The following is a 21,852-nucleotide window of genomic DNA, read 5'->3' as shown; positions in this document are numbered from 1 at the left end:
AGTCGACGCGGTGGCCAGCTTTGTTGAAGATATCCGCAGGGAAAAAACGAAAGGAAACAATTGTACGGCTGTTTTTTCGATCTACAAAAGTATTTCGACATCGGGAAGAGAGTAATTTTCATGAAAAAATTGGAAAAAGTTTGTTTCCGTGTTCATGTTTTGGAATGGTTTAAATCCTATCTATCGGATAGAACACAGTTTCTATTATGGAAAAACTTTCTTTCTAAAGAGTTTGCTTGCTTTTACCAACAAAACCCTCTTTTCAAGAACTAATCGAAGAGATAACATCCATTGTCCGATTGTTACATTCAAACAAGCTGGAAATCAACCACTCAAAAATTTTTTTTCTCAATTTTTTGAGCAAAAAATTAGCATAGGACATCATGGAGCCTGCCTTATAGATAACTGTCATCGTTCCAAATACTTAGGGATAAAAGTTGACCCTCACTTAGCGTTCGAAGAGCACCTAGACGTTGTTTGCAGAAAACTTTGAAAATTCGGTCCGATTTTGGCTCGATTAAGGAAGTCATGCAACCGTAAAACTCTCATTTTGTTTCCTAGAAGTACTGTTGTCGCAGTCTTTGAGCATCGAATTTTGATATATGGATGAACCAAGCTGGGTCGTCTACGAAAAAATGAGATAATGCAAGAGGAAATTCTTCAAATAATTTTCTTCAAAAAAACTTATCACTCAATCTTCAACATCTGTTTTCAAATTTAAATTTCTAACTGTTACTGAGTTTTATTTCGAACATTTACTCAAGTTCAGCTTGAATTGTTACCACAAGGTTCTTGAATTTTTAGAAATGAATGAGATGTTGAATAATGCTTTTAATAGCTACAGGACATGTTCCAAAACAACACAGCTTGTTTTTCCGAAAGCAGCCAAGTCTAAGCTGTTAACAATGTCACTTGAACATAGGGGTTGAGTTTTATTGAGCTTTCTTTCGCAAAAAAGGTCTTGACAAACGCTTAAAGAGTGACTTCGCGTAAAATTCAGAACCTTTTCAAACGTTTCCAATATCGTTTTATATTGCAGGACAGTGTAATCAAAGAGCTTGTGTTCAGGTAACAAGTTTTCTTTTTCGGGGCGTTTCATAGAGATACGAGAGTATCGCCAAGCGTCGACTCCTAATAATTCAATTTAAATGATTATGATTCATCCATGTCGTTTTTATCAATTGAATAGGAGAAAATTAAATAATTCTTTCATTCATCTTTTTGAAGGATTTTATTGTTATTTAAAGTGAGCCAAAAAACAGCAAAACACGAGTGATTTTCTATTTAGATTGAATTAAAGACCTGAAACCTGATATTTTGCACCGTTTTACGAGACATTCAAAGCGCTCTCAATTATCAAGAATAATAAAGCCAACAATTTTTTGCTTCTATGGATGAAAAGCAATCTATATAATGATTGAAGTGTCTGGGGCGGCAAAATTGCACCAAATACAGCCAACTTTTTTGCATGAAAAGATGAGCTAAGCATATCTTCAACTTTCTCAGACCCGTAATAATAGATTTTTACAGAGAAAGATTAAAAACATTGTAAGAAGACAGACTTATTTCAACAAAATTCCCACAAATCATTCAATTCTGTAATAAGCAGTTTTCAGAATTTTTTTCTTCCATTATTTATCTGGAGAAAATTACACGAAAGAAATAAGCAACCCTGTTGTTTGTTGAAATTAAAACCTATTCCATTATGATACACAATATTACCAAAGTAAATTGTGTTCGGCTCCAAAAACTTTTAGCCCATTTTAAAAAAAAATTTGAATACATTTCAACCAAAATTTGCTTCTAACGACACCCATTTATTGAACTTTTGATAGCTAAAGGAAGTCAATGAATTTTTTTTCTTATTTCATCAGAACCAAGTAAAATAGGGAGCGAAACAAAAACCTATTCACCTAAAAAAACATCAAGTGCTGGAATAAAGAGATGCTAGTAAACATAGTAGTTCGTGATGGATGGCTTCAAACGGTTGGGACCAATTAGATTTCAGATATATTGCTTAAGACCTGTTTGCTCAACGATGAGCCTCGAAACGCAGCCATTAGTGAATAAATACCCGTATGACAATTTTTATAACCAATTTATGTTATTTTTGGGTATGAAATCAAGATATAAAACAGTCAAATATGTAGCTCAAAAATTTATAAAACAAAAGCACTGGAGAAATCAAATGCTTTTATATTTAAAAATTAATTGGCCAACAGCATTGGATTAAAGATGTTTGTTCACTTTCAAATCGGTTTTCCTTAAAAAATAGACAAATTCTGATCAACACTTATTTGTCATGTTACACAATTGTTCAAAAATTTTTCATTTCGAAAAAGCATTCATTTTCACATCTGATATTTCATGTTTTTTAGTACTCTGAGGAGTGAAAAGTAATTGTAAGTCTACTCTAATTACATTCTTATCGCTCACAATTTCTTCACAAAAGCAGCAATCCGAAAAGAGAGGTCAAATTGGCGGAAAAATTTTTATGACCTTTTAGAATCGCCTTTTTTCCTTACTCATAAATTTAAATTCTTGTGTTCTAAAGGTTGCCTTTGCAATAATGACAAATAAAGACAAATAGTATCAGTTATTTTGAAACCAAGTCACTTGGTAGCGCATATTTTGTTACGACTGTTCTGTATTAGTCAATAACACATATGTCGTTTTTTTAAAGTGTCTCTTGCAAAAAGGATCAATATGAGCTCAAAATAGGCGTTACTTTGGCAGTTTTCAATGAAAAATGTCCATTTTAAGAAAAATTAGCCGTAGTTTCTGCAAAAAATGTTCGAGCCAAACAATTTTGTGGCATTTCTAGGGCTGTATTATTTTTTGAAAAGTGTTGTATAATTACTAAATAATTTTTTGCGTGCCTCACAAAACTACTTTTATTAAAATTTCTTCAAATATTTATTTGGCGCTATCTTTTTGTTCCGACCCCACTTGTGGGGGGAGGAACTATATACTCAAATGGGTTTTTTTTTGTTTCGTGAATTTTGGCCGATCGATATATTCGTCGTAGAGAAATGTGAGTGGTATCATTAAAAAGCTGGTCCAGCGTGGATTTCAAAATTAAAAAGATTTTTTTGAATTTCGTTTTTTTTTCGAGGAGTTATCGAGGATTGAAGTTTTGTGTGAACACGTGATATTTGTCCACTTTTAGTGCAATTTTTCTCCAAGTTAAAACTTTTTTTTATAAAAATAGTATTTCAAAATTAAATTTCACGCCGAAAAATGGTCCAATTTTGTGTTCCTAATAGACTAAAGTCGATAAAAAAAAGGGTCTCATAGGGAAGTTCACTATCAAAAAAAATTCAGACTCTATTTGAGAGCCCTTTTTTTAATAAAACTTTTCTGTTTTTTTGCTTTTTTAAGTCACCTAGAGACAAGTCCTTTTTGTATCGACCTTCTATTAATGACAAACCTCCTTTACAGTCAAATGAAGCCCAATGAATAAAAAACGTCGTTTTCAAGGAATTGCTCACGTTTTTTTGGCTTCAATTTTGAGTTTTCGTAATTTTGAATGAAATTTTGAATTTCGTTTTGAAGTTTTACTAATTTTTGGAGTCCTATGGCAGGGATTCATTGACTAACAGTGCAATATGCTCCATATTGAGCATTAAGTGAACATATCTATTTCATTGAGGGGGCAGCTAATGGCTGTTAAGACTTAAAAAAAACTTTCGAATTCTTTTTGAACATTAAAGAATCATGAACTTATTATTGTGAATTGTAAGTCAGTCCAGGTGTGACAGCACTCTCTTCCTTCCTATTGCAACCAAATTTAATCTGGTCAGCGGTTTTATCTTCTAACTATTGGTTATATGACTTCAATGACACAAGATTTCAATTTTTTTAAAATTTTTTTTTGGATATTTTCGTATTATTGGTTACTTTGGAACTCTTTATCACATTATCAAAACATTATACACATTATCAAAAAATAACTGTAATCCAATTGAATTAGAGAGGACGTGCAGTGGATCACAGAGAAAGTTTTCAGAGAAAAACTAATGGTTTAATTGTCTTCGACACTTTCTTCTCGCACTTTTCTACTGAATTTTGGTTTTTGCCTGTTTTTGTTATTGTTTTCAGTCATAAGACTTATTGTGGTGTCTTTTTAACTATCTTTTCATGAAAAACATCGTTTTGCTGCCTAAGGGTTATATCTGAGCGGATTATTTGATTTCCGTTGAAAGCTATTGAATTTAATGGCTGTTGAAATAAAAAAAAATTTTCGAAAATTTTTTGAACAAAAAATCCTAAATTTTTTGTGAACTGTTAGTCAGTGTCAGTATTGGCAGGAACCACTTGCTTTCTACTGCAACTAAAAGTATTCTGTTTAGCTGTTTTATTTTCTAACTGTTGGTTATATGACTTCAAAGACACAAGATTTCAATTTTTTTAAATTTTTTTTTTAATATTTTCGTATTATTGGTTACTTTTGAAATCTTATCACATTATCCAAATAATGACAGCTCCCATTAGCTTAAAAACGATGTTTCGTGGATCACCAATAAAAATTTTATAGAAAAATTTATAGTTTAAATGGCTTCGACACGTTCTTCTTGCACTTTTCTCCTGAATTTTTGGTTTTCGCCTGTTTTTTTTGTTGTTTTAATAGTCATAAAACTTATTGTGATCTCATAACGAAAACCTATGCATCACAAACATATATGTACTGCCATCGGGGCATCTTTGAGCGTTTTTTTTACTTCCATTGAAAGATATTGAATTTAATGGCTGTTAAAATAAAATAATTTTTCGAAAATTTTATTTGAACAATAACAAATCCTAAATTTTTCGTGAACTGTTAGTTAGTGCCAGTATTGACAGGACCCACTTGCTTTCCATTGCAACTAAAATATTCGGTTTAGCTGTTTTATCTTCTAACTATTGGTTATATGAATTCAATTACAGAAGAGTTCAATTTTTTTTTAATTTTTTTTTTGAAATTTCTGTATTATTGGTTACTTTTGAACTCTTTATCACATTATCCAAACACTATACATATTATCCAACAATTATTGTAATCCAATTGGCTTGTAGAGGACGTTCAGTGGATCACAGAGAAAGTTTTCAGAGAATAGCTAATGGTTTAATTGTCTTTGACACTTTCTTCTCGCATTTTCTACTGAATTTTAGTTTTTGCGGGTTTTTGTTATCGTTTCCAGTCATAAGATTTACTGTGATGTCTTTTTAACTATCTATGCATGACAAACATCGTTTTCTTCCCTAAGGGTTATATCTGAGCATAGATATTGAGCTCCGTTGAAAGATTGAGTTTACTGGCTGTTAAGGGTTTAAAAAAAAATTTTCGAAATTTTTTTTGAACATTAACAATCCTAAATTTTTTTCGTGAACTCTTGGTCAATGTTGGTTCTAACAGAATCCCCTTCCGTTCTACTGCAGCTAAAATCAATCTGGTTAGCGATTTCATCTTCTACCTATTAGTTTTAAAACTTAAATGCCACGAGATTTCATATTTTTTTTCGAGAACTTTATTTTAATTTTGGATCCTTTTGAATTCTTATCACATCATTTTACTGCTGATAGTCACTATTGGTTTAGGGAAGAAGTTCAGCGGATCATAGATAAAGTTTTCAGAGAAGAGCTAATGATTTGAATTGCTTCGACATTTTCTTCTGGCACTTTTCTACTGAATTTGTGGTTTTTGCCTCTCTCTGTTGTTGTTTTCATAGTCATTAACTTGTTGTAAGGTCTTATTGCTGAAATAAGATTGGCAAACAAATTTATTATCCCATCGAGATATCATTTATTGTATTTACTGGCTTCCGCTGAATGCTAATGATCATAATGGCGTTGAAAATACGTGTTTACACGAAATTTTCGTGCTTCTAATGTATTTGTTCATATGTGTTGATTTTTTGAAATTCTATTCTATTGATAGAAAACCGTTTTCCCATTTCTCTCGAAAAATTAATTTAAAATAGAAGAGTGTTTAGTGAAAAGTTCATTTTTTAATGCCTTCGACACTTTTATCGCTCAATTTTTTCCTAAATTCGCTGTTTTTGTTCTTTAGGTAGCCGTAAATTGCTCACAGGTCTCATAGGCTTGTAATTGAGGACTAAATGAATGATGTTACCCGAAGCATTCAGTTTATAGCGAATAGTCTTAAAGTTTCTGATAAAAATTTTGAAATGTTTTTCAAACTTTTCAGTTTTTGTTGTTCTTTTCGTTAAATTGTAACTTCTATTCATCAATGAGAGGCCCCGACGAATTTCGTGTATTTCAAGAAATAACATATATATTGATATTATGTGCCACTGTTGTTTCGTTTTTCTTAACGTTTATTGTATGACCAATTTGTGTCTTTCCTTTTCTCTTCTTTCAGAACAATCGCGTAATAACAGATCCCAATGGTTTTTAAATGTGGCCCAAGTAAGCTTATTTAATCTTTCAGTATAAATCCTCAAACTGAAATAGTAGAAATAACAATTAAAAATACATAATATTCAGATGATAGCTATTGATTTTAATGGTAGCAAAAGTTTGTGTTTTCGCAAATCGTTTGTAATTTTTTGAGTTTCTCTTTAGTTTGTTTCTACGGCATAGTCTGACCAAAGACAGGTGCTTTTGGTTTTGTAATGACTTTTTAATAATTTATCAAGGATTTTTTTCTTTAAAAACCAATGTTTTACAAGATTTTTAAAACTTCTTGGTGTAAAAAATGTTGATTAATTTTTAAGTTTCCACTCACTGTTCGTTCTTTTTGTCGGCTTGTTAACTAGTCTCGTTAAGAAAACTTTTCACCTGCTGTATAGTTAGGAAAAAGTAAACTTGTTTATTAAGGCTTTTACTGATTGCATTTTGACGTTGTTACTAGGTGCTTTTAAAATTAGATATTCAGTTTTTGCCGTGAAAATTTTGTTGGTGCTAATTTTTTTCTCTTAGTCTCTTCAATGTCAGATCACGTTGGTGCTGTAATGAAGCATGGCATTAGTAATTCAATTTGTAGATAGGTTGTGTAGCGATTGTTTTAAACTCAAACATCTCTTTTTGTTATCTCTTGATTTGGTTGACAATTTAGTCAAAAATGTAGATGAGCTCCGGTCGGAACATCATGTGCGAACGCACATTAACGAGCCGCCTTGTTGTATAAAAGCTTTAAACAAATATATCAGTACAACTATATAGCCTATTTGTTACCAGAGAAAATCCTGCCATACAAATCAGAATCCTTCCTTAAACGTTGAAGATAAAAACGATATCAATATCGAGCAGAACTTTAACATGCCTTACCTAAATTATACTAGAAAATTTACTAGAAAGCTAACGATTTAGGGCGTTCAAAGTTGCCTACGTCAAGATTTTCGTGGATTCAGTGTTACCTATGTCCAGATCTCTCTGTGATCAAATTTGCCTATATTAAGTTTTTTGTGAGTTCATTCGTGTTTTCGTTTAATTTTTCACACACGACGCCCCCTTGTGCGTTAACTTTGGTCCTTTAATTTTGTCCGTTAATTTTGGTAATTATGACAAAACATGCCTTTAATGTCGACAGCTAATTGGCGGGATGAAATGATAGAGGGATGAAATGATAGAGGGGTGAAATGATAGAAGGGTGAATAAATCAGGGTTAAATGATAGGGGGTTAAATGATAGTGGGGTGAATAAATCGGGGTTAAATGAATAGGGGTGAAAAGAAGTAGAACCGACCTCAACATGGGTACCAATCGCTGACTTTATTCAGCCTGAGGCTGGTCAACAAGAAACTTCGACTGGTAAGAAGCTACAGCAAAGAAACTTTTTTTTCACAAATTGTGATATCAAGATCTATTTAGTAACTTATTCGTGGATAGAAAACAATTTTAATCATTATCAGCTGTTTCAGGTACTGCGGATTGATCATCTCTTTTTAGATTTGGGCCTCTCCTTGTAGACTTCAGTGACTGGAGGGATTCCGGCTGACTTGCAGGAACCCTTACCCCATGCAGCTGATTGGGGTCTCTGGTCTATGGGGATTGGGTTGGGGGGTTCTTCTGCAGATTTGCTCCAGAGTTTGTTGCGCCAGATCTCTCCTTCGTTGCCACCCTCTGTGAATAAAAAAATTGAATTCATTTTGACGTAATTTTAAAATATTGTTTCATGTTCAGCATGAAAAATGCAAATCAAAAAAATGAAAACTCAGATCGAATGACTTTTTTGTTTCTTAGATACTTTCTTTTATTGAATTGGCTACCCGGGAATAAATGGCCACCATAAATGTTTCTTGGAAACAATACGTAAGACATGTATGGTTGTATGGCTTCTTTCATACCATAAATAAGACCATAAAAAATCAAAGGTGATCTCAAATGACGTCATTTGGATCACGTAGTACATTGAATATATCGTATTTGCCATTGGCCTTAAACGAAAATTTTTTTTTCTATGGTGTCTTGGATACCATATTCAAGACCATAGACTTTTATTGCCCATCCAAGATCATAAAACTTTTTTTGTGCAAAATTTTTTTTACTGTAAGCTGTTCTATTGCACCTTTTGTAAAATATCATTCAAATATGAGTATATACTCTAAGAAAGAGTTTTGTCAACTAGGAAGAAAAAAGAGCACCGTTTCAGAAGATATCTCGACTCATGCAAAAAACCTGCTAAATCCTTTGCGAGTTTGCTCAGTTTTTTTACTAACTTAAATCAGATTTTGCTGCAATCTTACACAATGCTATCGACCTGAATACAAAGTAAATCAGTACTGAGTTATTGTATTATCAGTCTGTTTTTTTACTATTTGCCAAGGTTCTGATTACAAGCCCTTTTAGTATGAAATTTAATAACTTTTAATATGAAAATTAATTAAATAAGGCATTAAACTCTATCGGAATTAAAATATACAGAATAACACGAAAGTATACCTGAACTTTCATAGATAAATTTGACTTATTTTGAAATTATGATCCTCACTTACTCTGTTAATTAATGTATAACGGTTAGATTTTCGCATATTTGGCACATTTTGAATGAAAATTGCAAACATTGTCCGAAAAACTGACTTTACATGAACTTATTGCATGGGGATGCACAACACTTTGGAAATAAATTTAAAAAAGATTTTAAATGTGGTACTAAAATTTATACGTGAAATCTCCAAGTGAAATCCACGAGCGCTAAGTTTTCAAAATAAGGCCCAAAAAATTGAATATGCCTCTCCGAGGTTATGTAACGATCAGGGGTCAAATCAATAATGAGTGAAGTCTTTCAGTAGATGAAAAGGCAACTGTTGAAATTTTTGAACTCAGAATTGTCAAGTGTTTAAAATTTTTCCAAATGTTCATTGAGTGTATTTGTTTATTGAGTTTTTATTTGACGTTTGTTACGGTTTAAAGAGGTCATGTGGAGGCAAAAGTACTCAAAGCTAATTTTTTGAACTTTATGTGTTGGTAAAGTTAAGTTCGTCATTTTTCAAAATAAGGAATTTGTAAAAGCTACAAAAATATTTTTTGCAGCAATTTACTTATATTTTTTGTCGTTTTCTGACTCAGTTTGCTTCTAGTTTTTCTGCCAGTTTTTTTAGTTCAATTTTTTACTGAATCTTTTGAGCTTGAAGATAGTTTGTTGCAGAGATTTTAGCCCTAATAGGTTGGTTTTTAACACATTTTCGTGTAGAAATTTTATCAGTTTTTGTTTTTTCATGACTTTTTATGGCCGCCTTCGTTTGTTTACCTCTTTTTTTTACGAAACTAATTTGTTCTGCTTTTTTCGTTGCTTTCAATTGGTCTGCCAATCATGTGTAGATATTTTACTTTCTTTTTAAAATTTGTGGATTGTCTTTTGTAACTTGCCCACATATGGAGCAGTGATATCGAGTGATGGTTTTTGTCGCCATCAAACAAAAAGTAAGATATTCGGGTGGTTCTTCTTCAGTTTTAATTTTTAAGTGCATTTGAAAAAACTGTGTTCGAAAGAAAATCGCTTTCTTGATTATAGAAATTCAGCTGCAACTTGACTTCTGGTTTTACGTTTTCTCAGATTTTTTTTTACTTTTTTTACTCTTTTTCAAAACTTTTTTTTCTAAATCTGATTTGGGCTCTTTCGAGGTTGTTTTTTTTTCATGTCAAAATTTTTGACTTGAAGTTCGGAACATGTCCTGCTATGTTTTTATTTCGTTGTAAGCTTTTACCTCGAGAAGTGAAGATGCTCAGCTCAAATCAGCTGTTTTTCTGCCATTTACAAAGTTGTTTGATTGCATCGCGTGGGTGACGTCATTTTTTTTATTCTTATCAATTATTTGCTTGTTTCCGTTAATAGCTTTTGGTCGCTCGTGATTTGACTCGTTCCCAATATGATACAACCTCTTACTAAAATTGACTTTGCTAACCTTGATGGATGATATTAAAAAAACTTTAATTGAATGTTATTAGAAAGCAACTTTAGTGTAAACAAGTCCAGATCAATTAAGGATATCACAAAGATTTGATGAAGGAAACTTTCTATTGTTTCACAATCTATTCATTTACAGTTCTGTCAGGTCTATGGAGCTCGTATCTATTTTGAGACAAGGGACATACTAGGGATATAATTATATCATATTTATGTCCCTTGTGTTTTTTGCGTAGTTGTGATTGTGGTGGTATGAGTGAGTGAGTGATTGGGTGAGTGTGTGTGTGTGTGTGTGTGTGTGTGTGTGTGTGTATGTGTATGTGTGTGTTTGTGTGTGTTTGTGTGTTTGTGCGTGTGTGTGTGTTTGTGTGTGTGTGTGTTTGTGTTTGTGTGTGTGTGTTTGTGTTTGTGTGTGTTTGTGTGTGTTTGTGTGTTTGTGTGTGAGTTTGTGTGTGTATGTGTTTGTGTGTGAGTTTGTGTGTGTGTTTGTGTGTTTGTGTGTGTGTTTGTGTGTGTTTGTGTGTTTGTGTGTGTTTGTGTGTTTGTGTGTGTGTTTGTGTGTGTTTGTGTGTTTGTGTGTGTTTGTGTGTTTGTGTGTGTTTGTGTGTTTGTGTGTGTTTGTGTGTTTGTGTGTGTTTGTGTGTGTTTGTGTGTGTTTGTGTGTTTGTGTGTGTTTGTGTGTGTTTGTGTGTTTGTGTGTGTTTGTGTGTGTTTGTGTGTTTGTGTGTGAGTTTGTGTGTGTATGTGTTTGTGTGTGAGTTTGTGTGTGTGTGTTTGTGTGTTTGTGTGTGTGTTTGTGTGTGTTTGTGTGTTTGTGTGTGTTTGTGTGTTTGTGTGTGTGTTTGTGTGTGTTTGTGTGTTTGTGTGTGTTTGTGTGTTTGTGCGTGTGTGTGTGTGTTTGTGTGTTTGTGTGTATGTGTGTTTGTGTGTTTGTGTGTGAGTTTGAGTGTGTGTGTGGTGAGAGGGGGTTGTATGGTGTAAACCTATGGAAATGCCCTGATTGAGGCAATTGCTGTGCTCGTGCTCTGCACAGCAACCCGTGGTTTGGCCTGTTTTTTGTACAAACACTCAAATATTTCAAACTTTGTCATCTTTTTCAAAAAAATAAACCAATATTTCCTTTTCTTTCTCTTCACGAGTAAATATCGATTAAAATGAAATAAGAGCTGGATATTGGAAACATACTTGGGATGATAGACGTGTTCCTAACTCTCCCATCCGGCATCTTGACCATAAAACTGTCCTCTTTCTGGGTATCTTTCCACTGTTTTTTGGGCGCTGCTTTCTCATTCAACCTCCAAGCGTTATTCATCATTACATCAAAGTAGGCATCACTGTCTATGGACGCTGAGACGCCCGCGTAATATGCGATGAACTCGTCACGTGTTACCTGAAATCAAAAACTATGCGAAACATGTATTTAATCACTCTAGCCGATAATTGGTTCATTTTAAATATGAGAAAATTATGGTTACGTTCAATTTTAGGTGCCCAAAAGTGACAAAAAACCTCAAACTTTTTTCGGTATGGTCGTTATATTTGGCCTTTCAACGATGGAAATCCATCGTCGTTATGTTCTGTTATAAAGATTTTTTAGAATTAAATTAACTTGGTTAACAAAACGGTGATTGTCGATACAACAGATCAACAGTTTATGAATCTCATTTCGTCGGCATTTTTTTTATTTTTCACATGTAAAATGTATGTTTTTATTCTCCCCACTTTGGTCAGGTAAGAATAAAAAACACTAGAACTGCACATTGATAAGTCTCCCGTTTGTTGCAATCGTTTTGGCGACTTATCATTAAAGGACCAATCTCGACTCTTCTGATTCTGAATTTGTTAAATCTGGCCATAAAGAGCGTGTCAAAATCTTTGAGGCAGACCCCTTGATTATATCTGTCGGCAATGATTGCAACAGTACTGGATCAACCATCTCCCCTCCGAGCAGTCGAGCACCCAAAAAGCAAAATAGTCTACTATGGAGCCCGTGCCAGCAACATTTCCGCTGATCCCCGAATAGCGGTGATTGATAAGGATTGCATTAGTTTACAGAAAGCTACAGACAACCCCTGCGCTTGGAAGGAACGATTGTCACTTAACACAGCCAACCGCTTGAGTGTTTTCTTGAAGGTTGCCGATATCCCGCCAAGGACTTCAATTGCAAGGGGAACAAATGTGATTCCCATCTTTGCGCAGTTATCGTCGTGGAGACAATATTTTCTTTCATCTGCTGCATCAAGTGCGTATCCTGCCTTTGTAGCCGCATTAGTGAGAGAGTTGGATTGCAGCTACGAAGTAACAGTTACATCAAATGCAGCAGGTTTTCCCGCTTTCCATGTAGGGACGAAGATGTCTCCAGGGCGTGACTGGCTTTCTGGAATTAGGTTATTTTTTTCAACTACTGGTGAGAGATTCGCAGATGAGCAAGCAGACACTAATTTATCTCGAATACGGTCATGTCTTGCAATTGCGTCTCCCCGACCGTGACACGCAATGGCATGATCCCCATAGATGTCAAGAACTCCTGCTTTACAGAACGGGCACTTCCTTTCGGCGTCGTAGACAGGGACACCCAACCTGTACTTTGCACTAATTCTAAACTCATTTGGTGCCATATGAAGACCAAGAGCTGGAATGGGGGGGAGCAGACAACCAAGCTCCAGCATGTCGGACAGACAATGAGAGAAGTCGGGCGGATTCTCTCTCACAAGCTTGATTCTCTTTGAGAACATGAAATTTTCCATTATCAAGAGAATGCTGAATCGTCTTTTGTGAGAGGTTTGAAATGTCCAGTTGTGCTATACTGGAATAAAGATCCTGAAAAACTTGGCAGTTTTTGGGCTCTCACCGGTTATTTTGGAAACAAGATCTTCAGAGGAGAGAACAGAACCAACGTACGATGCTTTATACTGGTCTTGGCATTGGCGAACACCCAAACCTGAAAGGGTTATGGGTAGGGTTGCTTGAGTCCAGGATTCTTATGGAAGAACAGTTCCAAGGATATTCTCAAGTTTTTCGCGCTGTTGGGCATCAAATTCTTTTAGGGATTTAATAACTGGATGTGTGGGCGTTTGACAACGCAAAGAATACACCATTTTGGGGGACCCAATACAGTGGCGTACGATACCTAGGGCGCACTGAGGGTCATCAAGAAAGTCCAACTTTTCGAAAAGTACCCCTATTTTCCCTATCCTTTCGTTAAGTTTCATGCAGACAAACTCTGGGGTTCCTAACGCAGCTCCAAGAACCTCAAGGCCCGAAATATCATTTCGTTTTATTCTTGTATCCAGTCTGTCTAAATCTACCGTGGACCACAGTTCGCACTTATCGACCCTGATGTGGAGGCCGCGATCAGGTCCGAGCTGGCATAAAAGATCCCAAGATCTAATGAGATCTTCCTCTGAGCCCACCAAGACACCGTCATCTAGATACCAGGAATGCTGTTGAAGCTCTGGCGCAGTTTCTTGAACTTTCTCTATAATGGGCCAGAGCGTCAGAGAGAAAAGCAAAGGGCCTAATGGGTCGCCTTGTTGGATACCGCTTTCACTGCTAACAACAAATTTGTCATAGAATAATTGGCTGTGTTGTGAATAACAGGAATTGGTAAAAGCAGCAATGCCTGGCATTGAATTTGCAACGGCTTTCAGCATTTCACTGCGTTTTATCGAATTGAATGCATTGCAAAAGTCAATTTTTAAAATACCCGAGGAACTGGACGAGGTGAATATTTTTTCATACGAAATCTTAGTCGAATGTATGATGGCTTCCGGTCCTCCCTTCACTCCCAAACCCAATTGCAGGCTCTGGAAAAGTTCTTTTGCTTCTAAATTTGCTTCCTTGGCTAAACATTTAGCTATTAGCCTTTTCAAGACTTCTCCGACTGCAATAGGGCGAATACCGCCTTTCTTTTTCAGCAAGGCTGATAAAGATGCACTACATAGAGCTTGTGAAACAAATTCGGGAAGTTCCCCACGGCAGCTTATGTTTACAAGCTTAGTCAGTACTCTCAAAGCAACTTGTGACTGATCTGAAGCGGTACACTGTACAGCATGCAAGAGATGTTCGGGAAACATTTTTGAAGGACCAGCTGCTGTAAATCTTGAAAACGAGTTCAGCTGTTCCGAAACATTTTCCTCACTGAATTGATAGGCTTGTGATGAAAAATTTTGAACTACATTAGGCTTTTCTTCAGGGGGATGCAATTTTTTCAAACTATCGAGAGTTGCCTTGTTGACTGGTGCAAAACCATCAGAAGCCAAAACTTTTGCTGCTCTGCCATATTGGCCCTGGAAACACAAATTTTTTGCACGTTTGATAATCTCTTCGGAGTTTGTATCGTTTGATCGTTTTGATTTTTTCAAAGAGCAAGCTTCGTTCCATAGCCCTCCAAAGTCTCCGCTGTTCCAGCGATTAATTCTTTCTAGAATTCTTTGGTCGTTGTTCCGCCTGTGTTTTTGCCCTCCTCTGTTACTGGCACGTAAAATGCCTTTAGACAATCCGAAAAGTTTTCTCCAGTTTAGTTCGGTATTAGGATCTTCAATGCAATCAGTAGTGACGTCAGAGAAAAGCTCTGATCATTTGTACCGTACATTGATAGTGACATAGCGGATAGTCTGGACTTTAGTGTGAAGCAACGTTTTTATATCTGGAAGGTTACCATCTGTTCTATTTCTTTCGGAGTTCAAACCGGTTAATGCTTCGTCTACATAGAGTGCGCTCTCGGCATTAATTAGCAGATCGTCAATTTTGTCTGATAAATTGTCTATGTATTTAATACTCTTGTTGCGCAAAGAAAATTATATCACGGTTGCTATCGCCATCAAGATGTTATTAAACTCCGAGGCGAAACCCGTTGTCGAATAACTTCGAGAGGGCGATAACATCCGCGTGGTAAAATTTTCCGCAATAATGTGTAACTGTCGTTTATATTATTCATATTACAACAAGTACATAAGTTATACCATTGTGTAGCCGATTAAAATACGAGTTAATCTCACCATTTTATCGCCACTGTTTATATAGTAACAGTGGTGATAGATGAATATGATAAAGTCGTAACCTAGTGGCAAAGCTGATTTCGTTGTGTTTATTGGGTGTTGTCGTGTTATTTCACCAGCTAGATATCCAACTATTGTAAGAATCGCAGCAAGAGTTGATTAAAAACATTAGAACAATGTTTGATGTTGCCTGTATAAAGTTATTCAAGTATTCAGATTTAATCACAGCTCAAATTTCGAAAACCCAGGGTACGATTTTATAGGTCACTAACACTCCGAGGCAAGGAGCGTAATTTGAAAGATTTAAAATGGACTTTGAGGCTAAAAGAAAGTTTTTACGTTCAGACTATCGACTAAGTTTACGACACTATGTTTGGGAAAAAATAGGCTCACTTAGAAATCTAACTTTCGACGCTTGAATCATACCGATAAAAAACTTCGTTGTCGGAGATGGACAGGTTTGATTTGTTTCAACTCCTGTATATGTATAAGAAAATTTTTCTTTCACTAATCTGCGAAATTGTACTGTTAAATTCAATTGCAAAAAAAATTAACAATCTTGTACCCTTTGGCTGTCTAAATACGTTTGAAAAAAATCTCAGTCCCTTTCGGTCCTGGAACCCAGAACTTGTGCGCGAGTGCCTCGGGCGACTAACATTTTGTTCTAACATATACTTAGAAAGCAAAGACAAACTTAATCGTTCTCATTACAGTGCCCGACAAAAACATATACATCACTCATCATTATGGTTTTTTAAGAGAAACTGGCTATCAATTTTATGTACACTAGCCTACTATTTCTGGGATAGGGGTTATAATGGGACATAGCCGAAGAACACTTGAAGCATTGAACCCTCACTAATTAAGTTATAGACATGACGAAAATACCCCAAAGGTCGAGGGGGACAATATTGAAACAAATTACATGGTCGAGGACACACCTAATGTCAAAACAAACTCTTTCAATGGGTATGTACACTGCCTTTTCGTAGATGAAAATGGTCGAGCCCACTCTTTTCATTGGTGGCGTCACGGTCTAATCCTAGACTACTGCAGTCGAAAAAAAATCTTTTAATGGGTTAAAAAACTGTTTTGCTATCTTATTAGGTGACAGAAAACAACACAGATAGTATTTCAAAAAGGATAGTGTTTTGAAATGATAAACACGATGACTTAAAACACAATGACAACGAGAAAAAAAAACACAATGACAAAGAGAAAAAACAAAGAAAAATCTGGAGAGGAATTAAACTGTCTAAAAAAAACCGCGATAGCCACTAATTCACCAAAATGAAAAATTACAGTGCTCATTTTTTCAAAAAAAAAAACCCATAAATATACTGCGCTTTGAAACATGATCGAACTTATCTTGACCCCCTTTAGATTTTTTTAAGTCAATGCTTAGTCGAGACCTTCTTCAATTGTCAATACCTTGTTCTGAAGTGTTTTTTCGGTCGAACACGGCCTTTTTATGAACAATTTTAATCAAGGACCTAGATTTCATCAGCCTATATCTCGACTAGGGCTTAGCTCAAACTAAAAGAGGAGTAAAATAAAATACCTGCAACCGTAACTCAATAACTAGGGTTTTGACAACGATCAAATTAGAGTTTTTTGGTATGGAAATTGATGGCAATGTTATGTGACATGACTATTATTAATTATCTGCAGTCTATTAGTATAAAAGGATCTTTTCAACAATTTCCCCCCTTTGCAAAAGGGGGCTATTTTTGAATAGAATTTAAGCGAGCCATTTGTTAACCAATCAGAGATAACTTATAACTTTCCACGCATGCGCATACTATGTTGAATTGGATTGAATAAAATACGCCATGGTATGGCAACTAGCCGAACCGTAATACAAAGCGAAAAGAATTTCCGACTGGCGGGTCGATGGGATAACCGACTCGCGATTTCCGGATTACATCCCACAGCGCATGAGAAGCATTGCCATGAACAGCGGTCCGCAATTGCGCTTAAACTATTATTCGGCTATCTAAACTGTAGGCCAAGTAATATCGTGGTAACGTATAGTACAGAAGGGGTGGCCATTCTCTACTAGGTACTAAAGGGGGCAATTGTTGAAAAGATCCGTATAAAAATTTGTCATATGACTGCAGGGGCGCGGGGGGGGGGTTCGGACTGGTTCACTTGTGAAACTAAATCAAGAGAAAATTCAGTTTTTCGGTGGTAGAAATTTTGTGGGGGGGGGGGGGGGGGGGGGGTCCGAACCACACCCCTCCCCCTACAGTCATATGGCAAATTCCTATACTACTAGTCCTTTATCCCTCACCTCCTGTTAATAACTTTGTTTTATATAAAGAAAAGGAAAAGCTGTAATTTACGGCGAACGCAAAGGAAGCCGAAGTAAAAGTAAGCCAACAGAAAAGCAAGCCGAAAGCTATGTAATAGATATGTAATTTATCAGAAATAATACATTGTTAGACGTTACAATACTGCGCGTAGTATTATAGTGCATAATGCATTCCAATGCACCAAAGAAACACGTCAATTTTCAGACATCTATTGGGTACGGACCTCAGCGAACCGCAATTTTGTTTCTTTGGTGCGCCCTCCGGCCCGCCAGGGCGCAACTTAAAATAGGGGTATCCCAAATTTTTTCGACTTACTTGACCTCATTTTCAAAATTTGGCTTGCTTGCCTATCGGCTTGCTTGACCGCCATCATAATTTACTCTCTTTTTGAATAATTGTGCTACAATAGCTAACTGAACTTTAGACCAAATAAAGCAACAGATTCAACTCACAATGCCATCCGTAGTTTCAGCTGACTCGAATGTCTTGAGGAACTCCTCAAATATCTTGTCAGCACTCCACTCCCCACTCATGTACTTGGGGTGCTTAGTGACGTCATACACTCCCTCCAAGTCCTCCTTCGTCACTTGACCACTCTTGTCGCTGTCCAGTTTGGCAAATGCTCTCATGATCAGATCCATCCGGCGGTTGTTCAGGGGAGGCTGTGAACCGAAAAAAAATGGCCCAATTGTACTTAACGCTCAGAGAACATCAGTGCTGATTCAGAACAATTTCAGAGTAGCTTTGATTTTCAGTACTGATTCAGAAAAATTTCAGAGAAAGTTTGATTTTCAGTACTGATTCAGGAAAATTTCAGAGAAAGTTTGATTTTCAGTGCTGATTCAGGTAAATTTCAGTGAAATTTTGATCTCAGTACTGATTCGGGACAATTTCAGAGAAATTTTATTGATTTTCAGTACTGATTCAGGACAATTTCAAAGAAATTGTACTAATTTTCAGTACTGATTCAGGACAATTTCAGAGAAATTTTGCTCACTTTCAGTACTGATTCAGGACAATTTCAGAGAAAGTTTGATTTTCAGTACTGATTTAGGACAATTTCAGAATACTTTCGTTAATGATTCTGAAGCCTCTTTGAATAAGAGCAAAATTCAGAATCAGTGTTCACGAGTACCCTTATGAATAGCAAAAAAACTCTTTTGAAGTATCATCAATGAACTGCAATTTAGATACAAAAATTATTTCTGTTTATATATTTTTTTGGAAACAAACAAACTAAACTTACAATCAAGATCTTACATATACTTGAAAGATGAATTAAAATTATATAAAAAGTTTGCAAGCATGTGTTAATTTCAATTTCAACCACAACATCAAATCAAATTAATTCAATTAATGAATTTGTCGTTTTCTTACTAAAAAAATAAACAACAATTGGAATGCATGATCTGATAAGATTTCATAGGTCAAAGTGTGGCAAATGGCATGCAGGATTCATCATTATCACAATGAAAAATCCGAACAAGTGTGGTTTGATGAAAGAGAAATTCTGGAGAAACCTCAGCATCGGCTGTAATGATTTATAAGGTACAATGGAAAACCAGCAGCGCTGCGGTTAAAGACTGATAAGTATTCGTTTCAGGATATTCAAATGAGTAGTCACCGTCAGAACTCAACCTAAGATTTCAACATATTTTCTCACATTATTTTCACAGTTTTTTTCACATTTAACATATAGTTTCGCGATATTTCCTCGCCCGGAGTTGATTATTTGAGCAGAATTTTGCATTGTATAAGAAAAAGATTGGTGTAAAAATGGAAGACCGAAAACACTGGAATTCCACTTTGAGTCCACTTGTATTTCACAAACAATCCACCGTAATTCCACCATTAGTTTCCAGCCCTATTTGTTGAGCAGACCATGAAAAATTATGCTTCCCCACTTTTTCCACTCTCGTTTCACTAATTTCAAAAGTCGACCCGGGAGACCAGGACTGGCAGGGAATCCTTACCCGCATGTTGACGAGGAATTCTTCGTAGTCAATGGTACCAGACTTGTCCTTGTCAAATTCCTGGAACAGCTGATTGACCTCTGCGTCTGTGAATTGAGTGAGGCCAAAGTCACGCACACATTTCTGGAACTCTTTCTTCTCTAGAGTGCCAGAATTGTTGTCGTCTATGATCCGGAATGTCCTGAACAGATCCAAGTTAATTGAAAACCTGGGTTTGTTCAATGGGTTGATTAATGGAATCAGCGGAATCAGCTGACTAATCCGATTATAAAAGTAACAATTTCTACATTATGACTTGATAACCCTCAGCTAAGGTGGGTGCGTCACACCCCAATGAAGATTACACCATGGCCTGGAACCAGTTCAATATCAATACTAGGCAAGTCTAATGTCAGCAATGATTCAAAACTAAGATCATTACACCTTTTACAGTTAACAGCCTACATGCGACCCGGGTTGAGGTCCATACCAGAATCGTCTATGTCAGACCATTGCGGACAAAATTGACCTCTGATCAGACCAACTGAGACCGAAGTGACTTCTGATAAGACTACCGTGCGCTCGAAATTCCGTGCACGCTTGAAATGCACTCAAATATCTCCTCTGATCTGTCTGTAATGCTCTTGAAACTCACCCCCTGATCAGAACGGCCTCTGATCAGACCTGCTTCAAATCCGCCTCTGAGTAGTCTAATGTGCGCTCGAATCCACCTCCGATCAGACTCAATTGTGTTTCAAATCGCCTGTCATCAGACTTAAATGCGCTCAAAATCGCCTCTAATGGGATTCAAATTAGCTCAAAATCGCCTCTAATGGGATTCAAATTAGCTCAAATTTGCTTCTTATTGGACTCAACTGCGCTCGAATTATTCTGATCACAGAATGGTTTTAGACATGAGAAAATCTCTTAATATCACTATGATATAATCATTTCAGAAAAACTGATGTTTAAGTATTGTATTGAACTACGGAAAAGCCAATCCTAAAAGTATTGCTAATAAAAATAAAACCCATGTGTTAAAAAAGTGATTTATATAGTATACCATTACTGAATCTGACTCAATTGATGAACGTAGAAAGCTTTTCATTAAAAAAACGTCATGATCTACAATTAGTCAAAAATTCTTCTAAAGGGGACTCATTGGTTTTGATCAGATCTGCTCAAGTTGGTTTTGATCAGAGCTGGTTCTAATAAAAAGGCTGCTGCATTGTTGCCTCTTGGCACATCCAACACCTCGCATTAGAAAATGCGCAAAAAATCAAAAGCAAATAATGCTCGAATTAGTTTCTGATTAGATTAAGGTGCGTTTTATTCCGGCTCTGATCAGACAAGTTCCAGATCATTGCTGATGCTAAAATGCGCTCGAATGCTTTCCCAAAACATGTAATTCAAGCGCACCCTCTGCAGGTGTGCGCTGGAAGATGGCGTGATCAGAGGTTTAGTCAGTTAATACTCCTCGACCTCGAAAATCTCTTCACACAAGACAAATTTAATTATAATTATAAAAAGGCTCACAAAACACTTAAATTAGCCACGGTACTGATAACAAGACTGGTCAAGAAAAACGGGAACCTTGTCAGAGTTAATTCACAAAAACTGTCACAAAAGCGCCAGAAAATCAGGTGATCAAGTAAAAAAAAATTAAAGAGTACTTTAAACGCCTATATTTAAAAACCGTCAGTTTTGTCTGCAAAATTGATTAAAAATTGTTCCAGTAGATGTAAATAGTCATCGAAGTTATACATCAATCGCGATAGGATTTAAAGCGCACTAGATCTGTGATAATCTGCAAATTCAAACATTTTTTACGCATAAATTTTAATTTTGATAAACGTTTGAAAAATGGTGTCAGTGAGCGATAGGAAACTTTTGAAGATCATGTGCCAAAATGTGTTTTAACTTAGATGCTTTTCTGCGAATTCGATGTTGTTTGTTTGTTTAAAAATCCTCAATTTTCCATTAAATGCCCTTATATGCCCCTGCTCGTATTCCCCGTGTCACAATTCTGTGACTGATAGTATTTTGCTCTATCTCAAGTAACCCGGCTAAATGGCAGCACACCAAATCCAAAGTAACAGAAGCGTAATTCGACCTGATATTCTCTTAAAATAGTACAACTAAGATTTGGATTTTTAAAAAAAAGGTCTCATCAAAAAAGTAACTGACATTTGTAATTTTCTTTTTGTTTATATTTTTTCCTGATTCTTTTCCGCACTT

At 35.8% G+C, this 21,852-nt stretch overlaps 2 protein-coding genes across 3 annotated transcripts in view; both read right to left on the bottom strand.

The window, feature by feature from the left end:
* LOC142341447 (uncharacterized) overlaps positions 1–21,852 on the bottom strand; it is a 545,892-nt gene that overhangs the window by 289,838 nt on the left and 234,202 nt on the right. The gene's annotated exons all lie outside the window — the stretch shown is intronic.
* The window catches only part of LOC142340710 (calcyphosin-like protein), a 24,092-nt gene continuing 10,000 nt past the window's right edge, over positions 7,761–21,852 (bottom strand). The window contains exons 2-5 of the mRNA XM_075391409.1: positions 19,636–19,816; positions 18,115–18,324; positions 11,533–11,737; positions 7,761–8,063 (exon numbers count right to left, since the gene is read on the bottom strand). Of these exons, the coding sequence (XP_075247524.1) occupies positions 7,876–8,063; positions 11,533–11,737; positions 18,115–18,324; positions 19,636–19,816 (784 nt within the window). The 3' untranslated portion in view covers positions 7,761–7,875. The remainder of the gene's footprint in view (positions 8,064–11,532; positions 11,738–18,114; positions 18,325–19,635; positions 19,817–21,852) is intronic.

The sequence above is a fragment of the Convolutriloba macropyga genome, chromosome 6 (assembly GCF_964194025.1).
Source record: "Convolutriloba macropyga chromosome 6, txConMacr16.3, whole genome shotgun sequence".
Classification (NCBI taxonomy): Eukaryota; Metazoa; Xenacoelomorpha; order Acoela; family Convolutidae; genus Convolutriloba; species Convolutriloba macropyga.
The sequence above is the reverse complement of the archived record's forward strand: the minus strand, read 5'-3'. Positions and strand labels throughout refer to the sequence as shown.